We start from the raw sequence: 18,357 nt of genomic DNA, 5'->3' as shown, positions 1-18,357 counted from the left end.
CTCTCATTACTTCTTTGTTTCTTTTTTAATTACAATTGTAATTTCATCTAGATTTTTTGAGCTGCTACTTCTGCTCTTCTTCCTTTTTAGATTTTATTCTTGCTTTCCATGTCTTTCCTATAAAAAATTGTCTCAAAAACTGTCTTGCATAATCTCTATGAAAATGATTTGTATGCACTTTATACAAAAGTAACCATAGAGATCCTTAAAATATATTGGCTCTCATTAGCTACAATGTCTGAACAACATAAAAAGATATAAAAACATACTCATCCACTCAGAGATCTTTAACTTCCAATTATCAACTTGTGAATTCTTCACTCTTATGTAGCTACAAGCTGGCTGGTTTTCTCTTGTATCACAGCACAAATCTGAAATACATCCTGATGATGTGGTATGTAATTAGGAATTGCAAACTAATTTTGATATCATCCTAAGCAAAACATAATTAGAAAGGAAATCTTTTGCTACTCACTTCCAAATCATGGTTCATTTCAAAGCCAAAGATGATTTTATAAAACTACCCACTAGTTATGTCACTACTTCCTCCCATTTGCATGTTAAATAATGCATTTTCTAAGAAATATCATTTTATGAGAATATATGAAAAATTTATTGATTAACATTTTGGAATGTTTTCTTAATGTGGGGCTAAACAATATTTTATTATTTTCTTGATTTTTCTAAAGCTCTTACCAATGTTAAGACTTGGGCACTAGATCGAGAGGTATTCCAGAACATAATGAGAAGGACAGCTCAAGCTAGAGATGAACAGTACAGAAACTTCCTCAGAAGGTAAGAATAACCCATTGGTGGAAAGAATAGAAGATGGTGTAGCCTTATTGTAGATATGTTGGGTTTATCACAATAATTATTTTATTACAGCTTTTCTCATTTAAGCATTTTCCACATGACTAAACCACAGGAACAAAAGTATTCCCTTGCAGTAAATGTAACTATGTAGGAAAATTATATTTAATTTCCATTAGCCTTGCACACTGATTTATGCCTTTCACTAATTTTGCCCTTGTATTGATAGAGTCATTGAATATAGTATAGAAAAATATACAAAAAAAATCCTAAAATGTTCACCTGGGCTGCTCAGTTGACTTTGAAAGACATCCTGTAACTTGAAAGTGTGTAGCAAAAGATAATCTTCCTAATAATGCCTTGGTTAGAATAAGATTAAAATTAATTTATTTTACTGCCTTAAATTGCTTTACCCGAGACATTTTTTCTCATTTATATAGCCACGTCATTTTCCAAATTAATATTATTTGTAGCAAATTAACTTGCCAGAAATGTTAATATGCTTGTCATGATGACACAGATCCTTGGAACACATTTTGTGAGCTATTCCATATCCCCCAAAATTTGTATGCATCAATTCATAGAGAAACAAATACCTGTCTCACTGAAAAAGCCAGTTATGAATATAAAAAGATTTTTTCTGGAGAACCTAAGTTCTTTATTTAAACTATTTCTGTGTTTCTTTGTGGGAGTTTTGGCAATCTCTAAAGCTGTAGTACATACTATAATGAAATGTTACCTATGGTAAGTGATAATAATAATAATAATAATAAATTGTAAGCTCTTTTTAATTATAGTGATTTTTATGTTGGATAACTAGCCTGCAAAGTCAATGATTTTGGAGCTGTACAATGTCTCATATACACTAAGGACTCAATAAATAGTGAATAAATGTATTGTTAATCAGTAGAACATTGTAGGTGTTAAGAGTTCTTCTGTAGACTCTGATTTACCCTCCCAGAGATAACACAGACTCTCGGCAAAGAACTGCAGTAGTGATAAGCAAGTGCCTTACCTAAATGCCAACCAGCACTTCAGCTGACATGTTGTGGAGTCTGTCGAGTCTAGGTAACCTAAACTCCAACAACCGAGCAACACAGGTCAGCACTGAAAGCTAATGAACTACACTCATGCAATTGTCCAAGAAGGGATAAATAAATCTACCAGTGCTTGTGAGTTGCCTTTGAATGTGTGAGATAAAACTTGAGCCACTAGGCGTGGCATTTTGTTCCCTTGGAGTCTAGGGTGTTCTTAGTAGAAGGAATTCAGAGAAATTACTAGTACATAAACCTTCTTCCTTATTTCTTCCTTTTGTTATCTCATTCATGAATTCATTTAACAAATACTTATTGCTGGGCCCTAAACATTGTGTTCAGTGGCCATCCAAATAAACCTTATCTCTTTATGAAAGGGAAACAGATTAAAGATTTTTCCTCATATCAATTTCCTCATTAATCTTCCGGGGTGATAGATTTACAGGAGAGACTTTTCATTAACTTTATAGATCCCAGTTTGGACCAGAAGCAGAACTTTCACAATGAGTGTATGTTAATCAATGACAAGTTCTGGTTACCTTTTACCTTTCCATTCATATAAAGGTAGATTACAGAAAGACATTTCATTTGGTTTCATAATATACAGTAAGCTCTTTCTTTTCCCATGTACATCTTTTTATTATAAAGTATGTAATATATGTACAAAAGGTATATAGTGCATATGTAAGCTATAAAACATAATAACAAAATGCTATTGTAGCGTCATTAAGCTACTTTCTGCCCAACCTAGGAACTAGAACATTAGCAACATTAATTGTTGTTTTCACATGCTCCCCATTCATTTCTCAGCTTCCTACATGTCTCTTCTTGGGGGTGGTCGGTATTCTGAAGTTTAGTAATCATCCTGGTATTCCTTATCACCTTGCCTATAGCATGATTTTACCTCTTTTTGAACTTAAAAAGAAAAAAAAAACAGTGTTATTTTTGTAACTCAGTTTTTTATTCAATATCATTACGTTTTTCTGTTTCATCCATCTGGTTGGTTTAGCCATTTCTCCTGTTGTAGAATTTACTTATCTGAGTCTACTACAGTGTGTTTATCTGTTCTCCAAGTGGGGTGTGTTCTAGTGTTTTGCAATTACAAACAATTCTGATATGAACATTCTATCCACATCTCCTGGCTATGTGCCTCCTTGTGCACACATGCAAGGGTCCATCTAGAGCTAGCTTTTCAAAAATTAGATCCAGTTATGTATTTTTAGAGCAGCATCATTTTTCCCTTAGAGATGTCAAATTTTAGATAGGTAAGTAAAGAAGTATTTATCTTACAGATAATATATGAACAGTCATGAGTAAAAATGGATAAAGTCAAAGAGAAATTTCTCTAAAAGAATTTAATCATTTGGCTGGCTAATCATACTGAGTGGAATTTCTGATTTTAAAAAAAGATTTCATTTATTTATTTGGGAGAGAGAGAGAGAGAGAGAGTGTGAACACAGGAGTGGGAGGGTCAAAGGGAGAGGGAGAAGCAGACTCTCCACTGAGCAGGGAGCCCAATAACGTGAGGCCCAATGACCTGAACCCAAGGCAGATAGTTAACCTACTGAGCCACCCAGGCACCCCTGATTTTTTTTTCAAATAATAACTTCCAGTATTCTATTTCATTCTCTGCATATTATCTGTAAAAACATTCCAGTTACATGCCCCTGGTTACCATTAATTTTGAGACTGTACAGTATGACTAATAATCAAAGATCATTTCCATGCTAATTCTTATATTCCCCCCTGAATTCAGCCTTTACTTAATTACAAGGATTTAGATGAAAATCTGATCCTCCTCTGGAAGCAGAGCTCCTCACTCATATTAATAAAAGAGAACTGAGATGTGGAGGGAAACAAATTTCTGGATGTGATTCACTCTGAAAACCAACAACAAATATGAAATGGCTTTTTTCCCTCAAACAGACAAAATTTTTTTTCTCTTTATGATATCTTACTATATTTATTTATTTGCCTATGATACATAACTGTGATTACATGTGGTTATATAATTTCATTGTATCTAAAATTCAGTTATTTATGTGTGATATATTTTGGAGGTTTACTTTGGAAAAATTAAAGTGCATCATATTTTTTTTAGATGTGGGTAAAATTTTTTGAACTACATATAGGTGCATATTTATAGTTTAATTCAGTAAGATAACTAAGGGTTTCTTTTTAATTTTGAAGTGTATCCTTGCTGAAGAATTTACCTGAAGATAAATTAACCAAGATCATTGACTGCTTGGAAGTGGTAAGAAAATTTAAAGGAAAAAATACATTTCATTAGAAGACCATAGAATCTAGTTGTTATTAGCATTTTAAATGAATGACAAGGAAAAGATGGTAGGTTGCTAGGCTATTGAGTCCAGGAGCCTTTTTGTGAAAAACCTTGGACCACCACATAGGGAACTGAGAGGCTGGGATAGGTTTAGGTGACTGTTCTGGAATTTATAAAAGGAAATTGGACTTGCATGTGTAAAGTGACATTTGATTTACAAACTTTAATCTTTTTAGTACATTTTATAAAACTAATCTGCCTTACTGGAGAGGCATTTGATTTTCTGCAGTTAACATCACAATCCCATGTAGAGTTTTCCAGTATAAAGCAGTCAGTGATGCTTAATTAGGTAATGGAGTAGAGAAGGATACATTGGAGCTTTTGGGAATAGCCCCCTGAATCAGGCTATGAAACAGCTCCATACTTTAAAATTCAACACCATGAAAAGACATTTAAAAACCCTTGCATTTAAGGAGCACTTTACCTATTTTAATATCTAGGGGAAAACAGTGTATTGGAATGTGTTCAAAAACTCATATAAAAAAAAAAACCTCATATGAGGCATCATCCAGATGGTTGGTTCTAGTCCAAGGCTAGTCAAGTCTTTTTGTGAATAAAGCTTTTATAACATGTACCTTGGATTCTAGTGATATGCATTATATGAAAACCTCTTCAGATTTCAGAGAATAAAATTCAAAGCAAATAATTTCTCTCTGATTTTTTTTTGGGGGGGGGGTGTCAATTTCGTTGAAACCAGAATGGGCTTTTACAGAATGTAAAAGGAGGTAAGGATTAGTAAAGAAGTCTGACTTCTTTCAAGTCTGACATGCTGACTTGAAGCTTTTATAAAGCTGTTCTCAGTGGAAGCTGTAAAAATCTCTACAAGACTGATTGTTGACAGATTCATACCTCTGTCAATCACAATATACAATGTAAACTAATATCTGTTGAGAAGGGAGCACTGACCATTTTATCCTTAAGAGTAAGTGACACCAGTAATGTTTCCATTTACAATTCATGGAAACTGTCCAGCAGTTTATCAAGGACAGGCCCTGATGACACAGTGCCTGGCCTTGTGTCCCCAGAGTATAGAGATATGAAGTCATTTTCAAGAGGACTGCTTGCCCCGCATCTCCTGGGATTTTCCCAGTGTAACATAACCCAACCACAGATGTTACAAATTAATAATTCATCCTAATTTCTGAGAGTGTGTGTTAAAGCTGGAGTAGCCCTATATTTTTTTTTAACTGAGGAAATCTGTTTTTAATATAATACTAATAGAGTAGATTCACCAGAGGGGAATTCCATGCTAACAGCAAATATTAAAATTTAGTATCATTAAAAATAAATGGTAAATTAGACATTTATTGCAGCCACAGGCAACAGCTACAGAATATATATATGAGGGTGCAAATCCAGTATTAATTAACACACAATTTGAGTTTGAAAGTTTTCATCTTTTAAAACACCCTAGAAAGGCTTTATTATATCTCAGCATTTGCAGACAGCAGCACAATTTATAAAGGTCCCTTTATTCATACCTGGCAAACAAATGTGTCTCTATAGTGTGTAAAAATTCTCAAATGCTAAAGTGATTAGCAAGGGAGTAATGGGATCTATTTAGCGTTAAGAAAAGCACATAATTTACCAGCATAGCTTGGACTAATGACCCATCAACAGGCTCCTGACAACAGCCAATCACTAATGCATTGGAGTTATAACAGGACGCCTGCTGAGTTCCAGGACCAGCTGTCCCATAATCTTTGAAAAACAAAACAAAAAAAAAACAAAAAACAAGCTGAATCTGGCATGCTGTTTAGGAATTGATTTGGGAGGTTTTTAATTTTTGTGTGGGGACAGGGAAGGGATATCGGAATATCCCATCACCAAGCAGTTGATCTGAAGTGTTTGTGAAGACTTTGACCACTGCACATTTAGATAAATGGCTCCGATTTTCCAGTATCCCGGGAGCGTTTCTTGCTTTAGCTTAAATCACTCATTCAATTCTAGAAGTAGGCATCACCTTTAAGCCTCAACTTGTGTTCTGATGAGAAAACAGTACCAATGCATTCAAGAGGTAACTAGTGAACATCATGAGGTGTGATACAGATTCCGAATGCAGTGCTGGTGTTAATGGTGATGAAAATGATAACGTGAATTCTGCACCTGGCGATTGTGCAGTAAGGAGCACAAAGTGGAAGGAGTTTCTGTTCACACAAGAAGCATGGGATTTGATTGTGGTTGATCAAAATGTCACCTTACTTTTGTTAGAGAGCTTTGATATGTGATCCAGTGGCCCTCTGCACTGTGACTCTGATGTGACATCTTTCATGAAACTGGAGGTATAGTAGTAGTAGGCTGAGGTGGGGTCACGTGGAATATTATTGCCCTTACCCACATCACCCGTGATGCTGCTTGAAAGGTGGATTCCCGGGTACTACCTTGCATTTACTGAATCAGAAACTCCGGGTATTGGCCCAGAAATGCTCACTTCAACAATTTATGTGATTCTTATGCTTATTAAAGTTTGAGAGCACTACTTTAAAGTCATGAATAGAATACCTGTATTTAGAGTTTGCCATAGTCTATCTCTTTATTCAGTGATTTTCCAATATTCGTAGTTTTTTAAAAATCTAATTTTCATTCTTTTAGTTCCTGCTAACACCTGCATAAACCAGAGGGTTTTCTTATTTTAATGATTACATCCAGAGTCATAAGAAAGTTGAGATAACTGTGGATTTTGTCTGTTTATGGACCAGTTAGCTAAAGGTGGGGCAGCTGAGTGTCATAGAAAGTTCACTAGTCCAAAGTGTGGAGATTAGTGTTTATGGTCAAGCTTCTGTCAGTAACAGCTGTCAATTAATAATGGTAGGCAGTAGAGTTTCCTCATCTACAAAATAAGGGCATGTCGGCCAGATACCTACAGGCTCCTTCAACGTTTCGTTACAGAATTCTAGATAGTTGGCTCACTCAGGTGAGAGGAATTTCTGTGGGTTTTCATTTTGTAGGCTCTAGTTCCTTGGAAATAAGCAACAGGTACTAAATTTCGCCTGAATGGTTGATAAGGGTCCACCTGATCCAAATGTATTTGCTTTAAAATATCTAAGGTATTTTAACTATCATACTTGGGCAAAAAAAAAAAAAAAAAATTGTTGGTGAGAACCCAAATAACTGTATACACTTTTTTAAACAACCAACTTGGGTACATAGTTACATGATGCAGAATGTGTGTGTGTGTGTGTGTGTGTGTGTGTGTATCATGCGTCTGATTGTGTATCATCAATACTTCCCTGTGATGAAGATTTCTAGCCACATGCTAAAGACTAACGAAGCTATAGGCTTGCTTCTTGGTCTTGGTTCTCCATCACTTTGGGTTTTTCTTCTGGTTTTATACATATTATTATAGGCATTTAGGCTTTAGCATTTTCTAGATATCACTGAATGAGCATTTTCTTTATAGCAAAAAACTCTTCGCATCTTTATTTTTTTTTTAATTTTTATTTATTTATGATAGTCACAGAGAGAGAGAGAGAGAGGCAGAGACATAAGCAGAGGGAGAAGCAGGCTCCATGCACCGGGAGCCCGACGTGGGACTCGATCCCGGGTTTCCAGGATCGCGCCCTGGGCCAAAGGCAGGCGCCAAACCGCTGCGCCACCCAGGGATCCCTCTCTTCGCATCTTTAGCTACTGCTGTGCTGTGTATAGTTTTCTTCTGACCTCTACCGCTTAGTCTGCCCTGGGATTGATTTCCTTATTTTTACCTCTTGCTATATGCTAAGTAACTACTCTCAGGGTTTCTACATGTCTTCTTTAAAAATATCTTTTTCAGACTCTGGGTCACAGCTCATTAGTAGATCAGGAAATTAATTTGGAGGAACATTTAAAAAAATATCAGTAGTAAGTATAAATATGATTTAAATATATTTCAATTTTATGTAAATGTTTCTATGTATGCATGCTCACATATGTATATATGGGTGTACACCTAAAATGTATTTTTTTACTGTAAGTCAGAGTAAAAAATGCTTGAAAATCATGGCTCCAGAGGACAGGGTCTATGGCTTCTTGGTCCTATAAGGGACCCCTTTGCAGCATAACCACAGGACAATAACCACACTGTTTGCATTTCTCTTTTTGGTGTTGGAGACCACCCTGGCTAGACTGGCTGCACTCCCCAGTTGACAAATACTGGCCAGTCTGGCATCATAGCCAGTACTTACCACCATATATTTTTGGTCTGACCTACATCCACAGCCTTTTCTGATCTATGAAGTTACTGTCAACACACTGGGAGGTATTATTTATCTTCCTCCCATGGTTTTGAGTGACAAAGAGCCATCCCTAGGAAAAATACCACTAGGAAGGTTGCCCCTTAAGAAACAATAAGGCTCTTTCTCAGTATTCCCTTTCAAGCTTCGCCTTAGCTTCTCTGACTGGCAGGAATTAAAGCCACACATCTGCGCACACCAGAGGCTTTATAATAGCTGAAGAACAGTCTACCAGCACTTTAGAAATTCTCCATGTCTCTTCTGTTCCATGTGGGTAGTGGGGAGTGAGATAGGGGTGGGAACAGGAGACATTATAGAGCAGACTGTCTGAAATGGGGACATCTAACTTGACACCAGTAGTCCCAGTTAAAGAGAATTGAACAGTAGCTGCATCATGAAAATGCCAAACCATGGAGTGTGGTCACTTACTCAGACACCGAGGCTCATGATCATCTCAACTGTGAAATTGAGCTTGTGTGTGGCGACAGTCTGTGATAAAGCTAAGACGAGGCTGAATAGAGCTGGAGTAAGCAAACCAGGATTCAAGAAACTCAAATATCATTTTCCAAATAAAGTAGAGGTTTGTCCGTTGCTCACATAACAGTCCATGAGGATAGTCCCTGGTGGCTACACAGAAGGAACTCAAGTCAGGGGGTATATGATCCCCTTCCCAAGATCTCTCTATGAAGACACGTGCCTGAAATGGCTTACTTATGGACCTGGCCCAGAGGCGGCACACATCACTTCTGCTAAGGTTCTTTTAACAGGAAGTTAATCACATGCTATAGCTAACAGGGAGGCTGGGGCATGTAGTTAGCTGAACAGCCAGATATATTGTAGAAGGCTTTGATGGCCAGCTCTCAGGCCCTTTGACAGGAATTAAGAGGTACCAGGTGCTTAGTGTTTATCAAATGTGCTATCAGATGCTTTAGATACATTATCTCAGCATTAGGTGTGGTAGGTCATGCCATTTTAATTCTATGGAAAAGTAAACTGAGGTCCAGAAGGTTTAAGTAACAGCTATGCAAACCATTATCATCTTCCTCCTTAACATGGCAATCATTAATTGAGTATTTACTATGTTTCAGGTACTTTTCACACATCAAAAAATGGTCATGAGTTGGTTTATTGTGGTAAGCAGAACATTTTGGGGGGGAGTCCCAGATCCTAGTGCCTGGAATGTGTGAATATGTTATGTTAAGTGGTAAAAGAGACTGGGAAGATGTAATTAAGATTCAGGACCTTAAAATAAGGAGATTGTTTCAGATTATCTGGGTGGGATGAATATAATTACATGAGCCCTTAAAAGCAGAGAATTTTCTCTGGCTGGCATCAGAGAGATGCAGCAGAAGTGGAAGTCCGAGAGATTTCAAGTCCAAGAAGAATTCGATTAGCCATTGCTGGTTATGAAGCACAGGGGGCTCTGTGCAAGGACTTAAGAGAGGTCTATAGGAACAAAGGGGCTGGCAGCCAGCATGGAAAGGAGACCTTATCCTGTAACCTCAAGAAACTGAATTCTTCCAACAACCTGATTAAACTTGAAAGTGATTTTCCTTCAGAGCCTTCAGAAAGGAACACAGCCTGTTACTTTGAGTTAGTCTTGAGAGATCCTTATACAGAAAAATCCAGGTGAGCCATGCTGTGCCTGGACTCTTTGGCACATGGAAACTGTGAGATAATAAATGGATGTTGTTAGAAGCCACTAAGAAATGCGTGGTTATTTGTTACAGCAGCAATAGAAAACTAATGTACTTCTCTAAATCTCTGAAGGTAAATGTGCTTATTTGAACTTTTTGGGTTGATGGATGTGAAATTCAAAGTAGAATTGGGATTTGAATCTAGATGTGTTTGGCTTCAGAGTACTTTTCCTCCTAAGATGTTTTGCTCCTTTCCATGAAATGTTGAAATGTCTTATAAAATGTACATAGGGCTATGTAAATAAAAGGTATGTTTATTCATATTAGGAGTAATATTTATTTCAAAAATGTACATAGGTTTTAGGAGTAAATGACCAAAAAGGATATTGAAATACAGCAGACCCAAAAGTACTTTTGTTTGGATTTTATTTTCGAATCTAGAAGAAAAAGAGAGAGCTATTATATTGTTAATTATGCCTTTTTAGGGCAGCCTGGGTGGCTCAGCAGTTTAGCGCCTGCCTTCAGCCCAGGGCATGATCCTGGAGACCTGGAGTCCCACATCGGGCTCCCTGCATGGAGCCTGCTTCTCCCTCTGCCTGTGTCTCTGCCTCTCTCTCTGTATCTCTCATGAATTAATAAAAATATTTTTAAAAATGCCTTTTTAAATAAATCAAACAGGCCCATTTTTGTTTATATAAATAATTAAGAGATCCATTTTAGTTCTGTGACTTTGAGACAATGTTAAAGTGACATAGAGGTGAACGGTTTAATCCATCTTTTGTTTCCTAAGAGACTGAATTGTTTGTTTGATCTGACAAATGGATGAATTATTTTGCCCTGCCCAAGAATTCTCTGATGACATTGCACATATGTGAAGAAAACAAAGAAATAAGTGGATAAGGATAAGCCTACACTGAAAAACATAATTTACATGTGAAAAATTCTAATGTTGATCTTTTATGATGATAAATCTTTGAAAAGAATCCATATGAAAGAGCTACTTACTATGTACTTAGAGTTTTCCTCGCCTTTGCTCTTCAAGGAATTAGAAATTGAGTCTAATATTCCTGATGTCCACTGGAGCTAATATTTTCTATTTATTAGATTATCTTTTTCTAAACTCTAAACCCAATTTCAAACTGCTTACAGCTCACTGAACAGCTTGTATTTAGATTATTTGGGTGAAAGCTCACTTGTGTATCAGCGATTATTGCTTTGCTCTCATTTCTCTTCATGTTCTTTAGTCTCCATGCTTGAAAATCGGTCTTTCAGGTGACTTTCTCTGGGAAAGATAAACATTCATGCAGGTAATAAAGCAAAGTCTCCTTACTTTTCTACAGCTTATGATTGCAACATTCAAGAAGATTACAGTGACAATAAACAACAAATATAACGAATGGGCATGGAATGCTCATTTCAAAGACACGAGGAGTTCTATTTCATTTCTACCTTCATTTATATATCTCTACTGGATTTAACCTTTTCTTTTTCTCTCATTCCAATAGGAATACTATGACAAAGGAGATTATATTATTAGAGAGGGTGAGGAAGGAAGTACCTTCTTCATCTTAGCAAAAGGAAAGGTGAGTATTAATTACAGCTTACCTAAAGTACTTAATCAAAAAGTCTGTTCACATTAGCTTGCCATAAACACACTAGGGCTCAGCACTACACCATAGGAAAACTTCTGCCTTAAACAGGTAAAGGAGCTTCTACTCAGAAGAGTCTTGTGGGGTTTGGTCTGAGCACTGGGTTTGGGGGATGAAAGACCTGTGATGGGTTCTAGTAGAGACAGTAACTTCTTAGTGACCCGAGGCAGGTCGCTTGACTTCCTTTGGATCTCTTTTAATTGTTCATAAGGTGACTGGATTCTTTCTAAGATCCCCTTTTTTTTTTTCTAAGATCCTTTTTATCTGTGATTCTCCAAAAGCCCACAGGTTCAAGATCAGGGCTGGAAAATTTTTCCATCTGATAGATGCGATAAGCAGCAGCAGGTAGGGGAGAATGAACTCGGCAGTTGAAGACAGCAGTGGCCAGGCATGAAGCTATAGAACAATATGGCTCCAGACTTCAACTCATATACTATAGCTCAAGTTGATTTAGATGCTAATGAAAATTTTAGGCTAGTGTATATACTGTAGATCTTTTTCTTTAATATTGAGTGGATAACATGTTACCAGTTATTCCTATGTTGACTCTCTACAATGTTCCTCAGAGATAAAAGGCATTAGCGAAGTACTGAATGACAGAGTGAAATCTTGATTATACAAATGTTTTAACAAATGTGCTTTCTTCCATGGGAGAGTTTGTCATCAGAGAGTTGAGCACTGCTATTGGTGAATTGATTTGTGGTTGAACCTTGAACTGGTCACCCAGCGAGGGAAAAAAAGATTAACATGATAATTTCAAACCTCAGAAACTCAACACTCAAAAACACTTTTTATCATTTCTCCCCAACCTGGACTCCATGCTTTGAAAGCATTCTGACTGATAAACAAATTGCACTTAACGTTTTTTAAAAATTTTAATTCATTGTGATTTCCATAGTGCTATTCAGAATTTCTAATCAACATGAAGCAACCCTTGTGATCATGTTGAATTGGTGCAATTCTAGCTACAAACAAGGAATATTAAAGTTTTTATTTGGTCCTGCCATGGGAGTTCTTAAACTCACCTGGGCCATGGATCACACTGAGATACCTATGAAAGTTATCACCCTTCTCCGTATCCACATTTTCCATCCAGTTTTAGAGGGTACGCAGGATTCAACAAGTTAATCATGGACACAATTCAGAACTCTGACACTTAGCCTTATTCCTGATTAATCTGTCAATACTCTGGCTTTTTGAAAAAAGTAGAAGTTCCCGCAGGATCATTATTATTTGCTTTGAATAGCCCTATAAAGGAATCGCTAGATTCACATAAAAATTTTTTTAACTTTCAGAGGAGTTATTTGAATGGAGAATCTTCCTCTTACACACAGGTAGTCACTTGGTTGTGTTAAATCACAGGATTTGGCAGTCCCTCCAAATGAGATGATGGTAGTAAGATTATCTAACTACTGAAAGTTAAAGCTAAGGCGTGGCTATTTCCTTATTTTAGTCAAATTTATAAAGGTCTGGAAGGTCTGAATGGATATGTGTTCAGATTCTCATTTTTTTCTTGTTTCCCCTCTCTTTTTAAATGTTTAACATCCTTTAGGTAAAAGTCACCCAGAGCACAGAGGGCCATGATCAACCACAAGTGATAAAAACACTGCAGAAAGGAGAATACTTTGGAGAAAAAGCTCTTATCAGGTAAATCCATGAATTTCTGTCCCATACTTAAATAAGTCTTTGATTGCTTTACGTGGTGCTCGCTTCGGCAGCACATATATTAAAATTGATTGCTTTGCGTGTGCAACTACTCATTTAGAGATGTCAAATTGAACTACCAAACTAATGTCAGCAAATATTCAGGAATTAAACAAAAGTTCTAAACTGAATGCTAAAAATTTTGTGTTTATGCATGAAATAAGTGGACTGATTTTGTACAGAGAAGAAATGGGGAAGGCTTAAATTTGCTAGTGAAAATAAAATTTGTGTCCTGTCAGAATCTTTACTTGAAAAGAGTCAGAGAAAGAGATTGAAATACGTGAGAATTATAATTTTCCTTTAAGGACAAGTTTTTATATTTCCAAAGTTTAAAATATTGCCATTTTCCCCTTCTCAAAAAATTATCAAATAATGACTTTACATATTTTGTATGCTTTCAAATCATTATGCCAAAAGCAATAGCTTCTTAAGAATTTTTACCAGGTCATTTTGCAAGTTTTAGAAACAACTCAAAATAGTGTATATGAAACTTATACCTGAATCTTACGTCTTTTGAGATATGAGTTTATCTACTCTTGATCTAACTGATGGAAGAAATATTTATAAAGATCAATCAAATGTCTCAAGAGACACTTCCTGAAACTCAGAAAACAACCTCAACTCTAAAAAACACACTTTTAAAAATATAAATAACTTTATAAAAGATTGGAGTTTTGAGCAATACTTATTTTGGAGTTACACATATTTTTAAATGACTTCTTGAAATTAAGACATCACTTAAACTTTATGTTATTACTAAATGGCTTTTATTTTCAAATCTATGCTTATAGAAATGAGCATTATTTCTGTTCATTTTCTTCCTTTTAATTTTTATCATAAAGTCCCATTTCTGCTGATTTGTATGTGATGATAATATTAAGTATAGAGCAAAGAAAAGGTGTTCGTGAATCACTGGAAGACAAATTTGATTATTTAAAAACTAAAAAAAGCTCTTATTTTTAAAGTAAAAACTGTTTAAACTTAGTAAGTTAGATTATAGTGATCTTGTAAATAATTTAAAAATAGAATTTAAAGACAAGCGAAAATTTTCTTTCTCATCTTCTGGCTCATAATTAACTTTGTTTCAATAACAGGGAAATTGTCCTTTTTAATTTCTTTGTTTGTGACAATATAAATAAATTCATGTAGTATAATTGTGTAATATTGTTATTCAAAACTTTGGTGTATTTGTTCTTAACATTACTAGATCATTTTTCTCAGACTTCCAAACAAAACAACTAAAGTTTAAAAATGCAGAGAACTTTATAAATGCACCATAGAGTCAAAATAGCTCTTGAAAGGAAATATGCTGTCTGATTTTGCTGGATCTGAAATAATTCATGCTATATGTCACAGCTAGCCAATTACAGTGTTTTCCCATGAGAAACATGGGAATTTATATTTAATAAAGATACCAAACTCCTCAGGCTTTTGGAAGCATAAAGCTAAAATCAAGGAAAAGGAGCATTGAATGCAAATACTTTTACGTTTTTGTACATTTCTTTGCTGTCACTTTTTAGGACCTCTGACAGTGACTCCATATTCTTTATATTCTGTGTATTTCTAAGACTTGACATTAAATAGTCCCAGGAGTTCTTGAAGCATTTTATGTGCAAAAATAAATCTGTGGCACTTACACCATCATTATGAAAGAAACATATGTGTGTTTATAAACACCTAATATTTATAAAGTGTTTATATTGCACCTAATATTTATAAAGTTCATAGTCAGTCAGTCTTGACACTGACAAGTGAAAGGGATGCCATACCTTTTCTTTTTCTGAACTCACAAATCAAATTGGCTCATATCTAAGATCATATGTATATGCATATGTATGTGTATATGTATATCTATATCTACATATAGATGTCTACAGACAGACATACAAGTTGAGTACCCAGCTCCCAGCTCAAAACCTCATCAATCTGGAATGTTTTCACTGATGTCATTTAGCAAAGACCCTGTAAATTTGAGAGCAACTATGGGTTGTATCAGAAGGACTCTGGATGTCAGCTGTGTGGATGAAGGACTTCTTTGGAATGAGAAATGGGTCACCAAGATTTTCCTATCCCACCACTAAGGGAAGAGCAAGGAACTATAAATATTTTGTGTGATGCAGTTTTTCTTTTTTTAAGATTTTTTATTTATTTATTCATGAGAAACACAGAGAGGAGAGAGAGAGAGAGGCAGAGACACAGGCAGAGGGAAAAGCAGGCTCCATGCAGGGAGCCTGATGTGGGACTCGATCCCAGGACTCCAGGATCATGCCCTGGGCTTAAGGTGGCACTAAACTGCTGAGCCACTTGGGCTGCCCTATGCCATTTTTGATGAAGTTGCTGAGATCAGTCTCAACAGGCTTGTTCCTCCGAGTTACCTTAAGTGAATCTCACAGCACTGGGTACCATAAGGCGTGTACTATTTTTCAGTGTCTTTAGTTTGTAACTAATAGAGGGAGGAAACTAATATAAATAAAGGTCTCTATAGAAACACTTTACCCAATGCTTGGCCTATTGGTATTCATTAGATAATTAAATTTGCCATCATTAGATCATATGCCATAATTCATTGTATCTAAGCTATCCATTGTGAGGTGTGCCGCCATTATATTATGTACCCTTGAGAAAGAAAGACAATGCTATTAATTGCACTATGATTCATCATCAATTATGGGACATACTCTGATTTCAGAGATTTTAGTGGAAAATGTACATCTTAGGCTTTATGAAATTAAAGTATTTTAGTGTTTATTTAAATTATTGGTTGATATGACACTAAGAACACTTTCTTTGGGCTTTATTCTTGATTGGTGATTTATTATATGTTAATTACCTGAATGTTTTTTCCAGTAGATTTCTTTGCTCAGTTAATTTCAGGTTTGGCTGCTTTTTAATTAGCAATTCCCATTTGATCATAGGAGAGGAATTTTATTTTGGCTGATACAAAGCACAGAAGGACATCTCATACATAAGTCACAGTCACTGATTCCTCTCTGATCCCCATACAGTTATCTTCTTCTCTCAATTCCTTGTGTACATAACCCTTACTAGGACACATTTCAAATCCGTTTTTGGAAAGGAGTGGATTATAAGTTACGATGTTTAGAAAAAAAGCAGTCTTTGGAAGATGTAAGTGATGGTGTTTCATAAAAAAGTAGATTCTCTAATAAAAATGGATGTTTAATTTCTAACTGTAGAAAATTGACTTCCCTGTTTTTGTCTGCAGTGAGGATGTCAGATCAGCTAACATTATTGCTGAAGAAAATGATGTCGCATGCCTAGTTATAGATCGAGAGTAAGTATGCTGATGTTCTCGAAGAAGGCAGGCTCCGCCACCTTTGAAGACTTGGCCTTCTGTTACTCCAAGGGCCCATCTGTCTTCTTATTCTTCACCACTTAGAAATGCTGGCCTATCCTTAGCTGCGAGTACATTCTATTAAAATTCATGGGGAGGAACTGGGCCTTCTGATCTGAATCTGTCTGTGGCAGTGGCAGATGCTGGCAGGCTAAATATTTTGTGTGCAAAGTTTGTACATAAATATCAGTGATAGACTGATTTAAATTCTGCATCTTCCAGAGAAATAAGCTTATTAGTACTCATGGATTTTCTTTCCCCACACAATATAGTAAACAGTTCCATAATTTATTTCTAAAGTGCTCTAAGCAGTCAAAATTTTTTAAATAAGACCTATCTTTCTTGGGCATAATATAAAATACCCATTAGCTATATGTATTTCCAGAGAAGGTTTAACTTAACATTTGTAGTAATTTACAAGTGTTGTGTGTTAATACTTATCTCTAAATGTCTCAGGTTATTTTTCAGAAAAGTCTTACTTTGTGCCCTTAACTCATTTCAAATTATATTTGAATCTGGCTCCTTAGGTCTCTCATTAATCAGTTGGATATTTATTGATGATTATCTAGATAGAATAAAGGAAATCCAAATATACCAAAGCTAGGCCATTGTCTGAGAAATGTCATAGTGTAGTCAAAGAAATAGGGCATACTCATATGAAATATTAGCTAAAATTAGTAAAATGACAAGAAGTATCCCAAGGGAGTATGTAGTTGATTGCTAATTGAACATAACATTCATTGAACTTAGAGTTATAGAGATTTAGAACTGGAAATAACTTTAGAACATTTAAAAATCCTTTTTATTGTGCAAAATTTCACATAAGCAGACAGGGTGGTATTATGAACTCCATAATACAAGTTCAAAAATTATCAGTTAATGCCTTACCTATATCACTTTGCCACCCACTTCCTGCCTTTTCCATACTATTTTCTTTTTTTTTTTAATTTTATTTATTTATTAATGAGAGAGAGACACACAGGGGCAGAGACACAGGCAGAGGGAGAAGCAGGCTCTCCACAAGAAGCTCGATGTGGGACTTGATACTGACCCTGGGATCAGGACCTGAGCCGAAAGCAGACACTCAATCACTGAGCCATCCAGGCATCCCTCCATACTATTTTCAAGCAAATCCAAACACAAAATTGTTCCATCTATAAATTTTAGTAGCATCTCTAAAAGATAAATGGTCCTTATAATACATGACCACAATAACATTAATATACTAAAAATTAGCAATAGTTATTTTTTATTTATTATTTGTAATCAAGATTTGTAATCAAAACACATAAAGTATTTTAGGTGTACAACATGATGATTTGATATATGTATATATTGCAAAACGACCACCACAGTAAGTCTAGTTAGCATCCATCGCCACACATTGGACAATAATTTTTCATATCACTTACAATGATTTTAATCCCTCTCCTATGGATAAGAAAAGGAAATCCCAGGGCAGTAAAGAGATGGATGCCCTAGCGATGCCGGCAGTGATGGAGCAGGGGCTATCGCCCAGGTCTCCCGATTTCTTTCACATTCTTTGCACTGTGCTACTTTGCTCCCATAGCATGTGTTCAGAAAGAGGAGCAATCACAAAGTGGTAAAGTGGGCAAGGTTTG

The 18,357-nt window shown here is 35.8% G+C and overlaps 1 protein-coding gene across 3 annotated transcripts in view; it reads left to right on the top strand.

Moving 5' to 3' along the window:
- PRKG2 (protein kinase cGMP-dependent 2) overlaps positions 1–18,357 on the top strand; it is a 99,846-nt gene that overhangs the window by 40,581 nt on the left and 40,908 nt on the right. For all 3 annotated transcript variants that reach the window (XM_077882660.1, XM_077882659.1, XM_077882661.1), the window contains exons 5-9: positions 690–795; positions 4,035–4,098; positions 11,536–11,613; positions 13,232–13,326; positions 16,607–16,675. In XM_077882660.1, coding sequence (XP_077738786.1) covers positions 690–795; positions 4,035–4,098; positions 11,536–11,613; positions 13,232–13,326; positions 16,607–16,675 — 412 coding nt within the window. The remainder of the gene's footprint in view (positions 1–689; positions 796–4,034; positions 4,099–11,535; positions 11,614–13,231; positions 13,327–16,606; positions 16,676–18,357) is intronic.

The sequence above is a fragment of the Canis aureus genome, chromosome 33 (genome assembly GCF_053574225.1).
Source record: "Canis aureus isolate CA01 chromosome 33, VMU_Caureus_v.1.0, whole genome shotgun sequence".
NCBI classification, from domain to species: Eukaryota; Metazoa; Chordata; class Mammalia; order Carnivora; family Canidae; genus Canis; species Canis aureus.
This window is presented reverse-complemented; position numbering and strand designations above follow the sequence as displayed.